The following is a 23,316-nucleotide window of genomic DNA, read 5'->3' on the forward strand; positions in this document are numbered from 1 at the left end:
ACCATGTGCTCACCACTGGGCCAAGCCCCATCATGGGGAAGGTAAGGAGAGTAAAGAATAAGCGTAGGTTACATTTTTAATCCTCTAGTGATTTACAGTCTACTTTAAACTAAGAGACCATATAAACTAAAATTCTAAATTATGTGGTGCAAACCTGTCAAGTACCATACAAGTTCAGGAAAAATAGACTACCGAAGAGTAGAGTCATTAGAGAAGCTTTCAAAAAGCAATTGGATTTAACCTGGGCCTCGGAAAAATGGTAGGATTTGGATAAACGGAAGGGAGAGGGGAAAACATATCTGAGAATAGGGGGATTGTGTGGAGGTAAAAAATTGAAAAGTAGACTTTGCAGATCAGTAGAAAGGCTGACCTGGATAGAAAGCATTAGTAGAAAAATAAGAGAAAATAAAGTCACAAAAATACAAGAGGACCAGGAAACTATGCATTTAACATTCCTTTAAAATCTTTGGGAATGATTTCAACCCACTTCCCCTCAGAGTCTATAGTTCTTTCCAATGATTTAAATCCGCTTTGCTGCCATTTTGACCTTTTCCTGTAGTCTTAATTTTTGAAGTTCTATTTGTTTCTTATTCCAAGCTCCTAATTCCATTAGGGTATTCTTGATTCTGACTAGGCCCAGCCTCTAGTTCCATAGGAAAGAGCCGGTATTTAAAATATCAACTCTCAAAAAATAAATAAAAATAAATAAAATATCAGCTCTCCTTTTGGATATGGATGGTAAAAATTCTCCCACCGTTGTACACATGGGACAAGAGTTTTGTAAGTTCGGGATGCTTTGTAGCACTTTAGTGAGATATGCTAGTTGGAATTTATTCAACAAATATTTATTAAGTACCTACTGTATGCAGGTACTGTTCTAGGTGTTTAGAATACTTCGTTGCTTGCTCTCGAGAACTTATATTTTGCCAGATGATTTTGCCATTAGACCAACTATCAAATAATATCTCAGCTCTCAAAATTCATTCTTTTTATAATGGACTAATTTAGTCAGAGGGTTCTCCTTAAGATACTCAAACAGCTTTCCCCAAACTGAAAATTCTTCAATACACAGACAAAGGAATTTACCTTAGGTACAATTTGGTGGGTTCTCCCCTCCTTTAATTTGTCCTCCTTCGTTCCCCTGACAACATTTTCTCTAGAGTATTTTTGGGAAGAAGTTTCCTGTTTTTATTTTTCCTCTATAAATTACCTTGCTCACACATGCAGCCTATGAGCTGCTGCTGCTGTGGTTGTATTTATTTGTTGAATAATTCTGTACTTTGAAATGATTCATTCAACATTCATGAAGCATTCAAAGCAGGATATGTGACTCATTTAGTAAACAGTAGCATCTTGAAGTAGAGAGCAGGAGCCTAGGATTGACTAAGGTACAGATGAAAGTTATGTTGGCTTTGAGGTGTGTGTATTCAGTCCCTTCCCTTCTCCCTTTCCCTACTTTCCCAAACTTAAATGATATCTTGCATTGGGAATAGAAGCACTCAGTGAGGGTGAGAATCTTTATCAAGATTGTTGCAGATCTCCCAGTTTCTTCTTTCAGAATATGTGATCAATTGAAGTGATTAAATAGTCTACAAGAAAAGGTCAGTTATTTTCACCTTGCTCAGCACCGATATCACTATATGCTAGAGCTTGCTCCCCATAGTTTCTCAGATTTTCTCTGGCTTTTTCATACTGTTTTCCTTCATCAAAATATGTCCAAGAGTACTTGATACTGTAATAAAAGAAAGCTATTCTGTCCATGAAGTCCTGCCAAACCCAGAAACTTGGGAGAAGGGGATAGTTAGGTTTCAGTATAAATAACTTTTCAGACTATCACGAATATAAACTCAATTCCTTGTATTGTTCCATGATAGTTTAGGCATTCAGAGCTCATTTTCCAATAACTAAGAGTCCTGATTTGTCTCCTTCCCCTAGTCTACTCTTCTAAAACAAGGAAAGGGACGTGAATTAATCATAAGTCAGGATATAAGAGCCTTTTTAAATGTGAGACAAATCCACTGTGATGGCCAAAAACAACATTTCAGGAATGAATTTGGCTGGGGGTTGAGTGCATATTATACAGAAATTTCGTTGGTCACAATACTTTACCAAAGATTTAGCTTGAAACTCTTACATTTCTAATGCCCATATGCCTGTGCCTGGTTCAGAGTCAACAGACAAAAATTTAGCTGTAGTTTGGCCTGAGCCTTTGCCCAGAGCCTTCTCTTCTAAACAGTACTGCTATTTCCAAAAGCTTCTGAGAGGCTAGTATTAATGAGATTGAGAGAAGAACTCTCCCTAAACATTGACTTGTTTAGAATTATTTTGCAAAGAAAAACTAATTTTTACTACAATACCTGTCTACCTTGAGATTTTAAAAAGTAAAGAGGAGAGAACTAGCTGAATACATGCTCTATGGCAGGTACTATACAGTTTCAAATAGTTCTTTCATTTAAAAGCTGAAGGGTTTGAGGAAATCTTCTGGGATGTCTGAAATGTTTCATATCTTTTTTTCCTTGAAGAGAACAATAATTATTTTATTAAATTTACTTATATTTATAAAACCTTGGATTTCCTAAATAATTAAAAATACTGTTATTCTTAGTGCAAGTCTGAGGACATGAGAGATCTTTGTTATTATTATTAAAGTATAGTTGACATACAATATTATATTAGTTTCAGATGTAAAACAGGGTGATTCAACATCTATGTATACTTTATAAAGTGATCACCATGACAATTCTAGTAACCTTCTGTCACCATACAAAGTTACCGTGATCTTATTGACTCTTTTCCCTATACTGTACATTAGATCCCCATGACTTACTTATTTTATAACTGGAAATTTGTACCTCTTAATTCCCTTCACCTTTTTGCCCATCCCTCCACTCCCCTTGATCTGGGTTGTGATTACACAGGCATATACTTATATAAAAAATTGTTGAGCTGTACACTTAAGATTCGTGTTTAGTATGTTATACATCACTTTTTTAAATCAAAAATCTTAAGACTTCATTCATTGAAATGTATTCTTGATACTCAGTTCCCACCATCTGTGTTCTTCAAGGCATTCCTCTTTACTTAGTTCTGTTCATTTAGTCAGTTTGCTAGTAGGTAGGATTCCAGATTCTCCTATCGCAGAGGATGGGCAAGAATGAAACTTCCTGGAAATGAAAGTGTTTTAACCAAAGATCTCCCATGGAAAATTGTCAATAAGAAACTATACTTTTCCCGCGCATTCTGCGACTAATACCACTTTTCAGATTGACTTCCTCAGACTGGCTTCTTACCATTTATTTCTTAAACTAAGAAAATCTCCTTTCTCACTATTTTTTTCCTCTATCAGGGAGTGAAAATCAGAAATAGCCAAAATTGTTTTGATTTGCTTCTTCTGCATTATCTCTTTGTTATTAACAAGGCAGTGCATGAGAATTCCATTTAATCTGTTCTCCCAATTACAATGCCTTCTGTCTCCATCATCCTAATTTCCCTAAGTAGTTTCAGATCTGTAGTACATCAGCCATTTTATAAAGTGAGGTTGGGAGTTTTCTGCCTGTTCTTTTCCTTCCAAGTTTCAAATCCAAAAACATGTGTTAGCCATTTGGCAAAAACTAAAAAACAGTCTTTTTTTTTCTTGTTTCTGTCTTTCCCTGTAACCCTGTAGCAGGGTTTCACAACAGAGTTACAATTGACATTTTGAGTCAGATAATTCTTTGTTTTGGGGTAGCTGTTCTGTGCATTATAGGAAATTTGTCAGCATCCTAGACCTGTACTCTCTAGAGGTCAGAAGCATCTGTCTACTTGAGACAAACAAAAATGTCCCAAACATTGCCAAATGTTTCTGGGGAGTGAAGTTGCCTCTGGTTGAGAGTCACTGCTATATAGTTTATAAAGTTCATTTAGAGAAAATCGGTTTTGGGGGAAAGATTCAAGATCGGTATATGATTAAAATTCCTATCAGATCTTTGGGCATATTATTTAGATCACAGCTGTTCAAAAGAAATATAATGAAAACCACAAATGCAAGCTACAGATGTAATTATAATTTTCTAGAAGCCACATTAAAAAGTAAAAATAAGGGAAATTAATTTTAATATTTTATTTAACCCAATATATCCAAACTATTCTCATTGCAACATGTAATCAACATAATGAGATATTTCACATTTCTTTTTTTGTACGAAGTCTTTGAAATCCAGTACATCTTTTGACTTACAGTACATTTTAATTTGGATTAGCCACATTTCAAGTGCTCAATAGCCACTTGCAATTGTGGCTACCATATTGGATAGGGCCGATCTAAATCATCTTGGTCACTAGATAGGGTGCATATTAGCACATAATACTTTCCCTCCCCCGTTTATACTAATAAACTGTCCTGAATCATTTACTTGAGCATAATAAGACTCTAAACTTATTACCATACAAATCTTCTCAAGGCTTCTAAACTGCCTTTCTGATCCAGTATGAAAAAATTTTCAGCCCCCGTTTTAAATGATAATAGACCTCTGTGTCTTGGAGATGGTTAATATTTACAAATTTATTGAAAACTATCATTATTTGCCCTATAACCAGAGTGAGTGTTCCCTGAGTGGCTCATTGCTAAAACCTTAGTCATAGGTAAAAGTCAAACAACAAAGGAAGACCCATTAAGGGTATTAACAAGTGAACAGTTAGATTTTTTTAATGCGCAACAATTCACAAAGGAAATCTTTTGGGGAGCTCATTCATCCATTTTAATTCAATAGAATATATTTTTAAAAATCAAAGTTTTTTATCACTTAATAATTTTAGATATTTTAATTGAGAATTTGCTTTCAGAGGGATAGCTTCCTAAGTATGCAGTTCAAGACTAATGTAGAGAATTAAGAGTTAACTATTAATAAATGAGAGAATATAAGGAACAATGAAATAATAGTCAGATTGACATTCACTTTGATAAAAAGCTTTAGTAAACTTTTATTCTCCCCCTCCTATTCTAGCCGTACAAGAATTGTGTTAGAAATTGCAGGGAAAGATGACTGGATCCAAGACCAGACCTTGCTTCTAAAAATTCTGCCCATTTGGCTCCTCCTTTGAAGCATACTACCCAGTTTAGTCAGGGTTTCTTAACTTTTGTGATGTCATGACCTTCATTGGTAGTTTGATGAAGCCTATTAAACCTCTTCTCAGAATGTTTTTAAGTTAATAAAATACATAGGATTACAAAGGAAACTAATTATTTTTAAATACAGTTATCAAAAATTTTTTAAATATTTGATGATGTAATATATGTACATTTTAATTTTAATGCATTTTTTAATTAATGCATTAAATAACGAGTTTTAATGATGGGTCTGGTGACTACCATAATTTCAAAGTAATGGTGAGTATAAAGGATACTTTAAGATATTTGATAGCTATAATGTGATATGAAAGTATGATTTCTATTATGAAATTAGTAATGTTAAATGCAGTTAGAGTTTAGTGAGAATAAAGATGTAATTTTTTTCCTATCCATGTTTACAGTTATCAAACCCTCTGAGATGCTGATGCCACCTTAATTTCTCTTCAGACTCCAACTTTTGATTTGGGAAAATAAAATATCTTAAGGGGGATCTGGGTGAAGTAGAGGGTAGTGGGGAGTGTGCAACAGAGAGGACCGAGAACTAGAGGACAAATAAGACAAGTCAGGACTGTGTAGCAAAGCTGTAACAGAAGGAAAATTACCTTTTAAAATATTAAACAATTCTAACCAGAGCAAAACTTGGAAGTTTAAAATCTCCCAGCTCAGTTTTGAGCAAACTAGATTTCTAACAGTAGAAAAAGATTTTTTGCTTGAAAGTCATTCTTCTAGATTCTAGAACATTATGCAAAATTTTCTAAGCTACCTACATGAAATTTCCTTGAAGAATTTATAGACATATTCTTGAAAAAAAATTGTTGTAACATTTCCAGTGCATTTTGAAAATGTATGTCCCTGCCTAATCCACTACTCTTCCTGTCCCTCTAAAATGTTTTTTATCCATCTTAGGCTAGGTTCTGTTCATTTCTTTTTACCAAATTAATACCTGGCAATCCCAGACCCTCTCTAGTGACTTGTTTACCCTGTAAATACCATACCCCTAGTTAACAGACTTCTCTCCTTTCCCCACCCTTTTTCCCTTAGGGAAAAATCTGTGACCGAAAAAGTTGATGCTTAGCTTAGGGTTAACCAACAGTATAGAACACTAAAGTTCTCTGTTAAATTTCCCCCACTTTATTCAGTTTTATCCCAGATGCATTGGAAACTGCTAAGGCATTCTTCTTTTGACTGTTTTACTTCTTAGTTCTTTATACTTTTAAATGAAAATTCCCTTAGCCCTTTAGGCCTGTATGCCTAGCCTAGAAAAATTTTAGATCTTAAACTGGCATTAGTTATGATAGGGCTCAGAGCAAACTTGGGGGAAGTTTCTTTTCATTTCTGGTAAAATAAAAGAAACAGTTCAGTGTTGCTTTCTTGACTGGATAGGGGCTAGGATGGGGCCAACTTCTGTCTATTTAGTTTGCAATGAAGAAAAGCTGTGGAAAAAAGGGCTAAAAGTATAGTGTTCAGTGGGAAATGTGTATCTAATGAGGAAAGTAAAAAAAAAATTATTTTTTTAGAAACAAAAGACAAATAGAAGCGTGTTTCAGAGCTGGCTGGTGAAGGAACTGTGAAAAACTGCAGCATTCAAGCTGTTACTGTGTTGCAGCATGTTTTAATGAAGGAACATGGGCAGCCAGCCTCAAAGGGAATTTTGTGGGTATCATTCTTTTGAATTACTGCTGTTCATCTGTTCTCTTCACCTCCCCCTTCTAGAGAAGGGGTCGAAGCATACATTATTGTCCAGTAACCCTGTCTTCCTTCGTCATAAACTGAGGCAGACCTAGCCTCACCTTTTCATTGCCCTTTCACCCAAACCCCTAAATAAATAAAATCTATAAAATCTCCTTTTCCCTTCCCGTCATCCTGCCTGCAGGCTTCTCCCTACCCTAACAAAAAAACAACTTTTTGCTTGCATTTTTATTCTACCATTCTATAGCCAGCAGCATTGCACTTGTCCCTTTATGGCTGATGGTGCCCAGGCGGGCTGCCCACGACAGCATTTGGCCAATGGGGCTGGTGTGTGTGCCATTACTGCTGGCCATTGGGCCTCTGTCCTCTACAGCTCCATCCTGACTCATTAAAACCCTGATCCAAATAGCTGGGCAGGCGCCTGCTGCAGCAGTGTGGGGGCCAGGAAGTTAAATGGTTCTCCTAATCCTGCATAATTCATCTCCCTGTTAGACCCCTCATAAATAGTCCAATTCAGCCCCAATATGGAAAGCTTCATTCTGAATTTCCTGTTTTTGTGATGACCAATGAGTGCCCAGCCTTTCCTTTCTTCTCTCTTTATTATTATTATTAAAAATTATTTTCCCCTTGTTTGTTACAAGTTTGCCTTAATGTTTTTTTGGTTTTTGTTTTTTTCTTTTGGAGCCTCCTGGCTGGACCCCACTTCACCAACAATCTGTCCATTTCTCTCATTTGGACCTAACGTTACAGAGCAGTTGGTGCTACTATCTTTCTCTTCCTCTCTCCTCGCAGCTCTCTAGTGCCTCTCTTTCTCCTTCTCTGTTTTCTCTGTTTAAATCCATTGCCTCTCCTTTTCCATCACTTCGAATTTTTTCTCCTTTCCATTCCCCGTCCAGTCCTCTTTCTAGCAACCAGCCTTACTGCAAGATGTTTGGTAGGACATTTTAAAAGGGCACTGAATTGCCTTTTTTTTTCTTCACATCTCCGTTTCTGTTTTGTTTCAGAGATTTACAAATGAGGACCACCTGGCAGTTCATAAACACAAGCATGAGATGACATTGAAATTTGGCCCAGCCCGAACTGACTCGGTCATCATTGCAGGTATTTGCTGCCCCAGAAGCCACTTGCCTTAATATCACTAGACGGTTAAGATTAATACCAGGGACCAGATGTACCGGGAGCTATACTCCCTTTTTCCCATTAGGAGCCCTTATGTGATCTGCATTTAATCAGGAAAAAGGAACACTAAAAGCTCCCAAGTTTCTGTTGTGTGCCCTCCACTCTGTTTTTAACACAAAATCAAGTTCTGCGGTTTCTGAGGGTAGATGTGTTGAAGTTTTGTCTTAGTCTTTTTCAGTCTATTCCCTCCTTGCCTTTTTTTATTAAGACTTTGGCAGATTGACAGACAAAACACGCCTTTGACACTTCTCCCTACCCACAGTGAAGAGGTGAACAAAAGAAAGCAAGGAAGCCAACCTAGTCTGGCTGCTTCTCTTCTACCGGGTGTCAGTCCCACTCCCCACCCCTCCCCTAGCAGGCGGATTATCAGTTCGGAAATTCAGCTTCCCTTATGAACCCACATACCATTGAGGGCACATTTCCAAAGCTTAAACAAGACATTTAGTCAATGGGACTTTTCTAAGCCAATTTGGGTTGACCTGGAACCTCTCATCGGTTGTTTTAGATATTGTCTTGCTTACATATGCCATCTCAAGGGACCATTCTCAACAACGTCTCTCAAACTGCGTAGCAGTTCTGTTGTGCCATTTTTGTTTAGACAGACATACAAACTAAAGTGAACTGCTTCTTTTGATACCAAGATTTCTAATTTCGTCTGAGTTAAGCAAGCTTACCTCAATATTTAACCAATGGGGGATTTAGTTGGTGGTTATTACATCCGTTAATAACTCAGGAAAGGCAGTTTCTTTAAGTGCTCCTGGCCAAAATGCCACTTGAGATATAAAGAGAGAAAGAACCTTCTCTTCATATATGGAGAAAGGGACTTGCCCTGACAGATCTCCTATTCCTTATTAATTAATCAAATACTTGTTGAATATCTGCTGTGAACACTAGGTTCTTTGCTAGGAGCTTGTATATTGCAATGTCTGGAAAAAGACATGAGTGGGGACACTGTCATTAATGATCCTTATGAAAGCCTGGGGGAGGTCTTAGAAAAGGGTAGAAAGGGTATAAATATATATATAAGTAATATATACTTAAGTTTATTAAGTCAGGGCATTTTTTATGAAAAAAAATCAGTATTCACAGTCAAATACAGGTGAATAATACAAACAATAAAAATACTAAGAGAAATAATATTAAGTAGAATTAATCAGAGACAGTTTATGACAGAGGTATATTTGAGGCAAAGGTTATCAAGTTGGAGAGGTTATTACAAATGGGTAGAAAGGCTTTTGCAGAGTTTCCAGGAATATGAGAAAAATTTGATATAGGACAGCCCCAAGAAGAGAAAGTGTTTTCCTGTTATTCTTTGCGTGCTGTTCTGGAGTACTCATCCCATTGCACATGACTTCAGCTATCCTATCTAGGCTGGTAATTCTCATATATGTAAAGTAAGATATGAGGTCTCACATGTATTCCAACCCTTAATTGAACAGCTAACTTGGCCATCTTTCTATCATTCAAATATTCATGTCTTTGACTGAATTTATCTTAGTCCCCTAAAGCAACTCCTTATCCCCTTATTCAGTGATATCAATATTCTCAAAATCTTGAGTTTTATTCTTTCTTCAAATTCTCTCTGTTCTGTTCCATACTGTTCTCTGCAGCCATCTTCGTTATACTTGGATTCTTCCATAGTCTCCTAGCTGGACTTCTCGACTATTCTGTCATTATAATCCATCTTGTATTTTATTGAAAAGCCAGTCTTCCTTAAATTCTCCTCTGCTCAAAAATCTACCATTATCTTCCCATTTTCTTTTGCTTTAAGATTATTTATACTTGGATATTTAGGCTTTTCATAACCTAGCCTCATGATACTTCCCAACTTTATGTACAACTTATATATCTAACATGATTATCTCTTGACCTAGACATACCTTTTTCTCCTAATCTATACATAGTGCCCATACCTTGCCTCTCTCTATGACTTCATCTCTCTTACTCTCTTATCATCCCAATCTTCTCTTCTCTCTAACATCTAAAGCTATTCTTTAAGGTCCAGCTAAAGTCCCACTTCTTGAAACCTCCTAATTACTCTATCATTAATTTGTCTATTTAATTTCTACAACAATTTTATTTTCTACTGTACATGACACCTATTTTTTGTATACTATCCTGGCACCTATTTTTTGTATACTATGATGTTATCTGTATATATTAGTTTTATTTCTTCAACTAGAAAACACTCTCTCATTCTCTAGGGCAAGAGCCCTGTCTTATATTTGGGCAAAATTTCTATACTCCTATTTCTCTTCTCCCCACATTTACACATAAGTGAATGTATACATAGAAAGTATAAACACTTTTTGATTGTTTCACAATCATCAGAGCAGGCTAAAGATTTTCTTATACATTTTTAGGCTGTTTCGCTGTTTGTTCAGAAATGGGAGAAGTTTGTATGAGCCTTAGATCAGAGATCCAAAGCCTCTTCTGCCATAGCTATACCCTTGGCTGCCCCATCCTGTTTCACTCGAGTTGTGAATTTTTGTGTGCCCTTACTGAAGTTCTGTCTAAGCATAAAGGACATTACCTCCACTCACCCGGGGATGGAGAGAGAGTGGCTTTATTGTTGGCCAACCAAAGCTGCCAGAGAAGCTTTTAAAACTATTTTGGGAGGTAGTGGTAACTTTTCTAAACACTCTGATTCAGAAGAGGTTTTGTTTAAAATTTTTTTTTAATTATGTTGTTTCCATGGAAAATCCCACTGGACTATTCCCAATCGATCATGCTAGAAGGAGTGATTTTAACCCCAGGTCTCACTCCTTAAAATATTATTTAAACATTGTTCTGTTTCTGTCATTCATTCTAGTGGTTTGGGATATGAGATGAATCTGTGAAGTGAATTCCAAGGAAAACCACCATAATAGAGTTAGGATCAAGGAACAAGATTCAACTGACTTAAGAGAAAAACTGGAAAAGCAAGATGGGGAGAGAGAAGTTCAAATCTAAAATTCAAGTTGCTTGAGAATTTCCCTTGGGTTACTGAGACCCTACCTCTTCCCAAGGACAGAGGCACTGTGTTGAGGAAAGATTTGTGCAGCCCCTGAGAGGATATTTTGGCTGGCAAATCTAAATCCAAATATCCTGGTTTCCGGAATTTGCTCTGGGCCTAGGTCTCTGTGAAATGAGCTCTATTGTTTGCAGTTTCCTTTTCTAGCTCACGATCTTGCTGTCTTGTTCCCCAGCCCCTAGATTTGCCTGGAATGTCTTCAGAAGGTAACAGACCCTTACGTCAGTGACCACTGAAAGATAAGGCACCATTTCTAATTTGGTAGCTTTAGCAAGCAAATTCAACCATCTGATCCTCAGTTTCTTCTCATCAGATTTTAAGGTCTATCTGCTTATACCTGCTCACTTCAGACTTAGACAGGGAATAAGTTTAAAGAGAGAATGTTGCTTAACTATACTTGATTTTCAAATCTGGAAGTTTCACAAACTCCACGTGGGTGGGTGGTTTTGTTTTATTTGGGGGTGAGGGAGGTGAAACCGCCTCTGGAAGAAAGATTGGTTACATGGATAGTCACACAACAAAGCATTGTTCTGTCTTCCCTCTGCTGGCCTTGAGGCAACACAGCACAGACACCCTCTGGTGGTTTAGCACCAGCTTTTACCTGCTAGAACTTCATAAAGCAAATTTGCCCCAACAGAGACTCTCTCCAAATAGAATAAAATGTGTTCTCTATATACATTCAAGTTTTAGTTTCAGGTCAGACTAAAATAGAATTTCCTTTTCTTTTCATGTCTACAGATCAGACTCCTACTCCAACTAGATTCCTAAAGAACTGTGAGGAGGTGGGGCTCTTCAATGAACTAGCTAACTCCTTTGAACATGAATTCAAGAAAGCTGCAGATGAAGATGAAAAAAAGGTAAGAGGCTGGTATTTTGCTGAAAAACTGGTGGTGTTCAGATCTAGGCTATTCTCATTATGCCCTGGGATAACTTGCTTAATTGATTAATGTACAAAATTACAAGCTTGGTTCTATAGAACCAGGTAGTACCCACTAATCCTAGTCAGCCATCTAAGTCTTTAGGGGGTCTAGGTAATAGATCAGCCCAAGTCTATCTTCATCAAAAATCAGTCTATCTTCATCAAAAATCTACTTCCAGTAGAGCTTTAGTTCAGTAATTTATTCATTTAAATTATTTACTTTGAATATTTAAAGATGTTGAAAGATTATAAATTACTCATATTTTGTTAGATTGGGGGGGGAGCAAATCTCACTCTTTTCTGAGCTAATCAGACTTCTCACCTGGACTTTTTTTGTTCAGTCAGCCAATCAACAAACGTTTATTGAATTTCTACTCTTCATTTCAGTATGTGTGGCTCTTACCTTCAAGTAGCTTTCTGGTAATATTGAAGACATTAAATCTAAAGAAGGATGTTCTTAGTGCCTTCCAAAGGAGATCAACCAGGACGGTGAAAGAATTAGAAAGAATTGGAAACATTTAAATAAATCGAAGAAGTTTTGCTTAGAAGAGAGAAGATTTAATGTGAACAAAAGTTCAGTCTTCAAACATTTGAAGAGGTTTTATATATAAAGAGGTTAAGATAATATCTATATCCTATATATAAGGCCCAGAAGTAGAAGTAGGACCAGCAGGTGGAAGTTATTACAAAGTATGTTCAATTATATGTAGGCCACTTAGTATAGATATTGTAGAGGGCATTAAAATGCTGGAATCCCTTCAGATCCTGAGGTGCTGTAATTCTGATTTTAGCTTTTATATTCCAGACCCCTAGAGAATCCTTTAGTTTAGAAGACCAGAGGAAATAGTTCAGGAAGCAGAGTCAAAGTAGTTTCCATGGAATGAGAGACTTGGGTTGGGGAAAAGGCAACTGGAAATTTCAGTTTACTTTAGAATTGGAGTTCTAGATTATTAGCCACTATTTAAAATCAGGTCTGTGTTCCATAATATTTCAGAAAAATCTCAATATTTCTATCTCAAAATGTGTGCAATTAACACATGTACCTCCCATAATTGCATGGTGCAATGAGGCATAGAATTCCATCAGAATATAGAAAAGCCAGGATATAAGAAAAAATGTCCATGGGAGTTCTTTCCTTCTAAGAGAGAGATAGCAAGAGAGTTGTGCATGATTTTTCCATTCAGCTTAAATGGTAAGAATGCAAGATAAAGTGTCCTTATCACTGGAGGTCTTTCTAAATTCCAAAGCTTTCTATGACCTTTTTATGCTCTCTCCGTCAAAGTAAAAGAAAGTAGGGTAACTTAGTGTCATATATTTGTAGGTCTACTTTGAAAAGGCAGAACTAACCACAGTCTTCCCCTTATTATTATTCTTTGGAGACCCAGGTCTCTCATCTCTCAGTTGCTTCAATCTATATGGTATAATTTTATTTTATAGCTTCTCTACCTCATCCCCACTATCATTTTTCCCTCCCCCAAAACAAAGAAATCAGTCAAATTGTTCCCACCAGGATATAAGGGATTTTAAACCAAACTCATTATAAGTAAATTTAAGAAAATTAGCCTCCCTTTAAAAGCTTCAGGTCTTTTCCATTGCCATTTTAGTTCAGTTGACACTTCCAGAAGGCCATTCATAGTTGGATTAGATCTTTACTCATTGGGTATCTCTTAGTGTTTCTTTCTGTCTGAACAGGGGTGGTCTTCACCTCGCCTTGATGGGATGCACAGACTCAGTGGAAGATTGTTTTTAGGAGCCTTTTATGAGCCCCAAACTTTCCTGAACCACAGCTTTTCAAGGGGATGTCCCAAGGGGATTGGCGATTTTAAACTTGTGGTTGTATTTACTGAGAGGCCTCTCCTTCCCACCACTCTCTGACTTCAGAGATCCCAGAATTATGTCAATTAAGCCTGACATCTTAGCAATGTAGGAAAAACGAGAGCAGAAACGAAACCATCTTTGCTGTTGCTCAACCCATCAGCTTAGAGAAAAAGAACCATTACCACTTTCTCTAATGTGGTAGACACCAGATTATCTTTAGTTTGCTCAACTACCAAGAAGGTTTTTAAGGATTAAGGTAGAAAGGGAAAAGTTAGAACAAGTTCCTCTTTCACCAAGAAGCCTAGGATATGGGAAGAATAGAACAAAGAATCCACTTTGTCATGAAACTGAACTGCAATGCCAACCCTCCTGTCAAGATACAGTGTCAGAACCCTCATCTCAGATGGTTTGTTCTTCCTTGCAGAGCCATTTTTGGTTCCACAGTTCTGTGAGATGATCACACAACTGCTAGAAAAGTACTCTCTTTTCTTTCTGGTTTTCTCCAGTCCTGCTCCTAGGACCAAGTTGTAATTTCTTTCACTGATCAAGTGATCAGCCTTTCCTTTCTTTATTACCCCAAAACCCTACCTTTCTAACTTCTAACCTCTACCACCAGATTTTGGGGTGAGATCACTATCAAGCATGGAGAGGTCCCTGGAAAAGATCTTTCTTGTTTGCAGTACTTTAATAGCCAATTTGTCTTTATTTGCTATTGATAATTGGGTAATGTAATCATTCTGATTGGCAGAAAAACTGTCACAGTTCTCCAGTGGCCAACAGAGCTGGTTGGGAAAAGGCAGGCACTGAATTCAGGAATCATTTTACTTTCCTGTTTTACATGGATTCAAGTGATATCTTTTTTTCCTCCTTTCAGGGTCTCTATAAGTATTATAAGTATTTTTTTCCCTTGAGAATCTTTATAAATATTCATTCATGGTGAAGCAGATGTTATCTCCATTTTATAGTTAGGGAAACAGAAACCATGAGAAGTTAAAATGGCCAGAGTTGTATATAAAACCTATGCTTCACATTTCTTTGACTTGCAGTTCAGTGTTTTGACCAAGTGCTAAATTTCTTAGAAGTGTATTTCCTCATCTTTTACCTGGAAAGATGTAGATTCGACCTGAAGGGAATCATGGGGTCATGGGGTTAAAATAAACTATACTCATTTCTCTATTTTAACAGGCTGCTGCCGGGCCCCTTGACATGTCTCTGCCTTCCACACCAGACATCAAAATCAAAGAAGAGGAGCCAGTGGAGGTAGACTCATCCCCGCCTGACAGCCCTGCCTCCAGCCCCTGCTCTCCGCCACTCAAAGACAAGGTAAAATTCTCTACCAAGAGACATCCCAATTGTTAATTAATAGATGACATTATGATTAGTTGTATAAGTAGTGTATGATACAGGAGGATTTTTTATATTTAAATAAATGTTAATTGTTTAGAAGATTTATATAAATTACACCTGTTCTCTGACCCAGCAATTCTACTTCTGAGTCTGTATAAAATGAAATTAGTGCATATATCCACCAAAAGAAGTAGATGAGAATATATTGTATTGGTAATAGTCAAAAAACGGGAAGGAAGCCATCAACAAAAGAATGAGTAAATAAACTGTGGTATATTTCTAAAACAGAGTACTGCATGGCATTAAAAAAGAATTAACTAATGATATACATAGCAGAGTGGATGATTCTCATTAATGTTATATTAAACAACAACAACAAAATTCAGGAAAAAAAGTACATACTAGATGGTTCCATTTACATCAGGTTCAAGAAGAGGCAAAATTACTTAATGACAATAGAACTCTAAATAATGTTTACTTCTTGTGAGGAAAGGTATGGATTGGGAATGGATATAGGAGAACCTTCTGGGGTGCTAGAAATGAGCACTCTGTCATGATTTTACATATATAAAAAGTCATTTATATCCTTTAGGTTAATGTGCTTCATGTTGTGTATTTCAATAAGTGAAAAAAGAAAATCACGTAATTTATAAACTGGACATTAAACAATTTAGAAGAAAAAGTCTAGCCAGAGAGAAGTCTTCTGGTGACTTAAAGGGGATATCTACTAGGATTCTGAATATTATTTTTTTGAAGGAAATTTTTTACAAAGCAGTATTTTTTACAAATTTATTAAAATATAACACACATACAGAAAAGCACATAAATTGTAAGAATACAGCTCACTGAATTTTCATGACGTTTACAGCCTCTGCAACTAGGTTCCAGATTTATTGGAACCTCAGAGGTCCCCTTATGCTTCCTTTCAGTCTCTACTGCTCTACCAGTAGTTATTTTAATGCCCACTTTAGATAGAGTAGACCTCATTTTACCTTCCTCCATATTTTACTTCCCAAAATTACTCCCTTTATAAACAATACAACCTTCCCCCGACCTCTCTTCTTTTCATCAGCAACCAGTTCCTAGAGGCTGTCTGGAGATGTTTTCAGGGCCAGTGGCAATCTTAAGATCCTAACAAGTTAACAGTGGAAAGCAGTTTGTTTTATTACAATATGGTCCTTATTTAAACTTCCATAGCCCTTTTTTAAAGGTGTCTGTAAGAGATACTGGGTTGCCTTATCACTAGTCTTATACCTACCTTTTCCCATTAGAGATCTGAGGATACTGAGGCATCAAGTTTAGAATGACACTATCTAGATTGTGAAAAATTATAACAATCCTTAGAATTTATGTGATACTACAGTGCTTCTACAAAGATTTCAAGTGATTTTTCAACTGTCATCTCATTCATATAGCCATCATCCCTGAAAGGGATATAGCAAAAAGTCTTAACTCAGCGTTCCTATTGAATGGGTAAGTGAGGTATGGTGTGTGGCCATGGAATGACACGAGTCACTCTGGTGCTCTTTCCAACAAATTGTACTAGATTTTTACCAGCTACATATTTCCCTATAAGCAGTCCCTTAAAGCATTTTGTGATTTGTTGGTCTCTTCTCCCCAGGAAGTTGCCCCAAAGCCTATGGTGATCTCTACCCCGACGCCTACCATCGTACGTCCTGGGTCCCTGCCTCTCCACGTGGGCTATGATTCACTTCACCCAACCCTTCCCTCCCCAACCTCTGTCATCACACAGGCTCCACCATCTAACAGGCAATTGGGGTAAGTAAAGAGTGCTGAGAAAAACAATGAAGCCTGAGTCTTTTTCCACTTTATGAAATTATTTGATAAAACAGGGACTGTTTTTGAATACTCAAGGAAAATGAGTCACTGAGATTGTCTCTCAAAATAAATTTCTACCCCCATAAACAGAATCTCCTTTACCTTTTGGGTAGACAAGCAAGTATTTATTTGAGGGTAATACTTCGTTAATTTGGAAGTTTAATACTTCTTCAATCTAAAATAGAATCCATAAAGCTTTAGGAAGTTTATCATAATAGTGGAGGGTGCACAGGAAACTATATTTCTTGACCTCAATCTGTAGAAGTTTACTGAATGAATGAGGGGATGAAACCCATATGTTATCTTTTTTTGAGTGTTTCCCTCAGTCCCAGTTAGGATTCTCGGTCTTTGTTACCCCAAAGTTTGTTTTTCTCTTTGTCTTTGCTCCTGGCATGGCGCATACAGATCTCCTAGTGGGATGACTTGAGATCCTGTCCCCAGGTACCCATGAGTTAAGAGATTATCATCAGGATTCAGCCTCTTAAAGCTTATTGTTCTCTGGACTCACTAGGAAAAATACAAAGGGACATCTTTTTTAGACAGGGTAAAGCAAAATGTGGAAAGAAGCAAGAGAAACCTTCAAATTTGGCTTTCATATGACATAATTCAGCTTTGCAAAATGACAACTTTGGTCCAAGTCTCCCTTGCCGAAGGCAAGAGAAAATTTATACATGGCAGTGATAGGGATGTTTATTTATTTGTTCAAAACTCTTAATAGGATTAGCTTCTCACCCCTTTGAGTTCAGTGGTGTTTGTTTAATTTGCAAGGTGTAAAGATCTAGCCATTTCTCTCCATCTGTAAGGTAAGGAGCATTCCTTGCTTTTTCCAACTTCATGAGGGTGTCAAGATTTCACAATGCTGCCCTTTAGCACCCTTAACTAGGGAAGACTAGAAAATCTGCTGTATTACAGGAGGAAGATCCATTGGCAAAAGCGTCTGTATCGTGAGCATTTTACTTCATGTCTCCTCTAGGTCTCCCACAGGCTCCCTCCCTCTCGTCATGCATCTTGCTAATGGACAGACCATGCCTGTGCTGCCAGGGCCTCCAGTACAGATGCCTTCTGTTATATCGGTGAGCTCTGTAGTTGGGGCAGCCAGCCCTACCAACACACTAATCCCTCCCTTCCACCTGAGTGCTCATAAACACACATGAGCCCCAGGGAAACGTGGGCTATGGTCTGTATTAGTTGAGCATGGCAGCCTGCCCAAACTCTTCACTAACCTCTGCCAACCCAGCGCTATGGAATACTAGACAAAGAGTCATCTGGACAATTGGCTCCTGGTCTAGGAATTGGCTCCCAGCCTGCTGATTGGTTGATTTCACTTGGCACTTAGCATCTCCCAAATTACCCACCATTTTCCTCAATATACAGCCGTAGCCTTTTCCATAGAAATTGTCATAGCACTGGAAAAGTAGATTCCCTGCACTGTGGTGCTCCATAGGGGAAGGTATTTCCCAGGCCGTCCCTGCATGCCCTGTGGGAAGCTTGCACAGAGTAAGTCCTGACGTGCCAATCTCAAAAACATTTCATTTTGGGGAGCTTTTGCCCCACCGATCGTATTATGTTCCCTTCTGGTTTTTCTTCCTTCTCTTGATCCAGCTGGCCAGGCCTGTGTCTATGGTGCCCAACATTCCTGGTATTCCTGGCCCACCAGTTAACAGCAGTGGTTCCATTTCTCCCTCTGGCCACCCTATGCCATCAGAAGCCAAGATGGTGAGTACATCCCAGCCCGAGGCAATGTTGGCCCTTCTGAAAGAAATAGTTTTATCAGCCTAGGTTTTTCAAGCAAGCCAAGCAAAGGAACCTTCTGAGAGTAGCAAAGCTAAAGACACCCCGTTGTGAGGTATACAGAAAAAAAGACCCTGACTTAGGACTCTTATCTCCTCTCGTCCACCTTTAGAGCCTGGTATATAGACCATGGCAGTGAAGAGGCAGCACAGATTGTTTGGAGTGGAACAGTTGCTGTTTCAGTTCCAGAGTGACAGATGGAGGGTGGATGAGTGAGCAGGAGAGCTGGCCAAGAGGTGAATAGCTGCATAACCAGCACCTGGCCAGGTTCCAGGAGATAGCTTTCATCTGGACTATTGCTTCAACAACCCCCACCCTCCAACTGTGCCCAGGATGATAGCCAGGGAACAGAGTAGGCATTTTAAGGATCCAGGTGCACATTCTCTCCGTCATTTTTTTTTTTAATTTTTCTGTAAAGGGAAAATTGATATGGAAATTTTAGTTATCTGTAAGGTCAATAATAAAATCTAAGCCCACTATTTCTACCCTTGATAGGATTTTACCCTTGACAAGCTTTTTTTAATCTTTCCCTGCAGAGACTAAAGGCCACCCTAACCCACCAAGTCTCCTCAATCAATGGTGGTTGTGGAATGGCGGTAGGTACTGCTAGCACCATGGTAACGGCCCGTCCTGAGCAGAGCCAGATCCTCATCCAGCACCCTGATGCCCCTTCCCCAGCCCAGCCACAGGTCAGTTGGGCCCTTGGATCGGGGAACCAGCTGGGTCACCATTACTCTTTATGTCTTATGTCTTTCAAGGAGAGAAAAATTAGAGAAGAATGGATTTCAGCTTTCTGGCATCTTCCTGTGCTTTGGTTCTTGTTGACAATTTGACAGTAGCAAAATGCACCATTCTTTATCCAGCCTTGTATTATACTTACATGCAGACAGACTGAATAATGCAGAACCGTCACAGAGTTCTTAATTTTTGCTTTTTGTTTTTATCTATAAGTGAATGATATATCTGCAGAACTCTCTAAAAGGTGACAGAACCTCACTTCAAACCACTTTGTGCACCAAAGGAGGCTCCCCTAGTCTCTTTTTTATCTATTAAGTCTTATCAAAACAAACAAACAAACAAACCCTTAACCTGATTAGATTTTAAAGCAAAAATGAGATGATAATATATTAATAATATGTGATGTTACAGTATTAAGACTGCTCAGTAAACAAACACAAAAATACACCTTTTCCTTATCAATTTAATCCCTTTTTATCACAGAAGAATTAAAGCCTTAGAAAAGACAGAGCAGTCCTATTTAGATACCCAATTCTTTTATCAAGGAGGCCTCAGTTGTAGTAAATTTCTTTGAAAACTGAATAGGCCTCTGTCTTTGTATTGTCTGTACTGAACAGATGACAACAACCTGAGGTCGGTTTCTAGAGTCGCATTCTTTGCCCAGCCCCTTTTCCTGATGTCACCACCTGCTTCATCAGTTACCACCACATGTCCTAATATGCCATATGCTGCCTTAAAACTTGGCCAACAACTAAAGCCTTCATTTGAATTTTCTTGTTTGAAGCTAAGCTTTCCCACCCTTGTGCAACCCCTTCCATTGCCAGTCCTTGGAGATGGTAAAGCAGTAGCCCCTTGCCCATGTTGTGCTGCTTTGCCTCTTGAGAAAATGACATGACTTCATTTTTAGTCCCCACTGATGCCTTTCCTTCTCATTCTTCCCTTCTTTCTCTCAGCCTGTTCTTTCACCTCCATTTCCTGCATGAATTCCGAGTTGCCTATGAGAGAATAGGAACCGATCATTTTCTTTTCCCCATCCTCCTAAAGCACCAATCTTTACATGTGCTCCAGTGAGGTCAGGACAAAGAGGAAATTTTAAATCTCAGGAAAATTTGTGTAAACTTTCCTTAGTAGAGTGAGAAGCAATGACCCAAGGCCTCTAACTCATTAAATTGAGTTTAAAATTTCCTCCCTATTTTTTTTTCTTTTGAGATAATATTAGATAAATAACATTATCTCTTGATTATATTTAATGGAGAACATGATTCAGTAGGGCTTGAAGTGGAATATAAGATTCTATTTTTTATAACGCATGCTTATTCTCATGCAACTGGTGTGAGCTCTGGCATTTGGGAAGAACTAATATAGATATTCCCTAATAGCAACAGATCCAGGACAAATTTATTTTTGGCATTGGTTTTACATTATGTAGTTTCTTTTATACAGCTTGTTTACCTTTCTACATTTTAATTTTTGCCACTATTATAAAATTGATCTATCTTCTCTGAACACTTACCATCTAACAGAAAGGGAAGATGATCCAAAAGTGCTTTAGTGACAAGGCACATCAACCTGAAGTTTAAAGACAAAAGGCAGTTTTATAACACCAGTTTGTAAAGGGATTAAAAAATGCTTTTCTGTTTAAAATAGAACAAACAGAACAAACAACATGATGGAGAGGTTGCTGAGGATGATTAACGACTGATTATAAATGAAAAGAATATGCTAATCCATCTCTCTCCATAATAGCCTAATTCTCACTGGTAGTGAAATCTTTTCTGAAACTTGTTGAGGCGTCCAGTTGTTTGTATATATTGCTTGATTATTAAACTTTTTTATTCCTTGGTCTTGCTAAAAGTTCCCCTGACATCCTCCATTACGATTTCCCTGCCTGTAAGATTCCCTATTGTTAAGAAACAAAAAATGATCCTAGTTTCATTTTGTCTATCTATCTTAGAAAGAATCAATTTCCAGTTGAACTGTGGTTTGTCTAAGTATGGGACTGAAAAGACTGGAAGGAAATGGAAGGCAGAAAGAGGAGTTACCTCAAAGAGAAGTTAAGGGACATAGTGATGAGACTTGCTGTGGTTACAGAGACTTTTATATCCCTTTACCAGATCTTACTAATATACCTAATAACAGGTTTAATTTGGAAAGGATTGCCATTGCTTTCAAGTAACTCCTCTTCCTTCCTGGGCAACAGGTTTCACCAGCCCAGCCCACTCCTAGTACAGGAGGGCGCCGGCGGCGCACAGTGGATGAAGATCCAGATGAGCGGCGGCAGCGTTTTCTGGAGCGCAACCGGGCTGCAGCCTCTCGCTGCCGTCAAAAGCGGAAGTTATGGGTGTCCTCCCTAGAGAAGAAGGCAGAGGAACTCACTTCTCAGAACATTCAGCTGAGTGTGAGTGGGTCTTGAATGATTGTTGGGATTGTTGAATCTAGAAAGTGGGATTGAATCAGAAAAAAAGTGAAATGATGTAATAGGAGATGGTAATTCTTGAAATTAGGACAGATCCAGAAGATAATCCAGGAAGAATGCAGAAAGAATCTCTTAACAGTCAGAATTGAAATCTCTTCCTCCAGGATTGGACAGAACACCATCTACTCCCAAATCTGCTACTAGAATGAGTCATCCATAAACCCATTTGGATGAAGAGAATTAGATTAAACACCCCAGGGTGCTCTTTTAAGTCATCAGTAGACTCTGACTTGGGTGTTAGGATACCCAAAGGGAAATGTCTTTGCCCCAGATAATGCAGCTTAATGAAAGAAAAAAGCCACACAAGCACAAATAGAACAATTATAATCCATATATTTCCTTGAATTTTATTTTCTCTTCTAATTATTTATTAAAATATTTCATTACATAGGTAATATATTTTTTTATATATAACATATATGTAATATACATATGCATACACAGAGGTATAGAATAAAAAACAAATTCTCTCTTGAATATGACTTTCACAGACTCATCCTTTTCCCTGTAGGTAAGTTTAGTGTGTACCTACCTGACAAATATGTATTTCTAAATATTTTCATTTACTCCCTTTTTGTAGGGGAGTCGGGGAGGGATTGGTGTTTGTTTTAACAGAAATAGGTTAACAGTATCTCCTAGAGAGCTAGCCATGTATATAGAAGATCTACCTCATTTTTTTTAAATAGCTATATAGTAGTACATTCTACAGTGTAGTTATAGTATAAGATATGGATATTTATAATGTTTCTTATTTTTTCCAGAACAACAATGCTGCAGTCAACATTGTATGCACTTGAGTAGATCTGTCAAATAGATTCCTGGAAGTATGCTTTCTTAATCAAAGGACATATATATTATTAATTTTGATATAATCATATTTATCCTAAATAGGAGTGATTTTTCTATTGTGATTTCGTACTGTACACTGTAAGCAGCTCCTGTCATTGAATTCATGACTATACTGGCCCGGGGCTGTCTGAAGCCTTGCTGGGTCAGACGTCTTTTCCAGATTCGGAGGAAGAAATCTAGGCAGCATTCAGTCCTCACTTTGAGGGATAGTCACCGGGGTACAAGAGTGGAGGATGGATTTTCCTGATTTACTTTTCTTCTCTCTCTCAGAATGAAGTCACGTTACTACGTAATGAGGTGGCTCAGTTGAAACAGCTACTGTTAGCTCATAAAGACTGCCCGGTCACTGCGCTACAGAAGAAGACCCAAGGCTACTTAGGTGAGTGGCTTGCAATCTAAGCAAAGTCAGTCGGTCAGTAAACTGCATATGTGGAGTATCTCAACTGTTTATAATTTTATAACTCCATTCAGAATGTTCTGGAGGGCTACAGACCTTTGTAGAACAACTAGTCCTACAAAAAAATTTTTTTTGAGTATATAGAGTTATCCTA

General features: G+C 37.8%; 1 protein-coding gene across 3 annotated transcripts in view; it reads left to right on the forward strand.

Moving 5' to 3' along the window:
- ATF7 (activating transcription factor 7) overlaps positions 1-23,316 on the forward strand; it is a 78,374-nt gene that overhangs the window by 46,536 nt on the left and 8,522 nt on the right. For all 3 annotated transcript variants that reach the window (XM_011375786.2, XM_011375788.2, XM_023520758.1), the window contains 9 exons: positions 7,801-7,897; positions 11,727-11,845; positions 14,911-15,048; positions 16,694-16,851; positions 17,885-17,984; positions 18,514-18,627; positions 19,239-19,391; positions 21,641-21,838; positions 23,036-23,144. In XM_011375786.2, the coding sequence (XP_011374088.1) occupies positions 7,801-7,897; positions 11,727-11,845; positions 14,911-15,048; positions 16,694-16,851; positions 17,885-17,984; positions 18,514-18,627; positions 19,239-19,391; positions 21,641-21,838; positions 23,036-23,144 (1,186 nt within the window). The remainder of the gene's footprint in view (positions 1-7,800; positions 7,898-11,726; positions 11,846-14,910; positions 15,049-16,693; positions 16,852-17,884; positions 17,985-18,513; positions 18,628-19,238; positions 19,392-21,640; positions 21,839-23,035; positions 23,145-23,316) is intronic.

Source organism: Pteropus vampyrus, unplaced genomic scaffold (genome assembly GCF_000151845.1).
Source record: "Pteropus vampyrus isolate Shadow unplaced genomic scaffold, Pvam_2.0 Scaffold276, whole genome shotgun sequence".
NCBI classification, from domain to species: domain Eukaryota; kingdom Metazoa; phylum Chordata; class Mammalia; order Chiroptera; family Pteropodidae; genus Pteropus; species Pteropus vampyrus.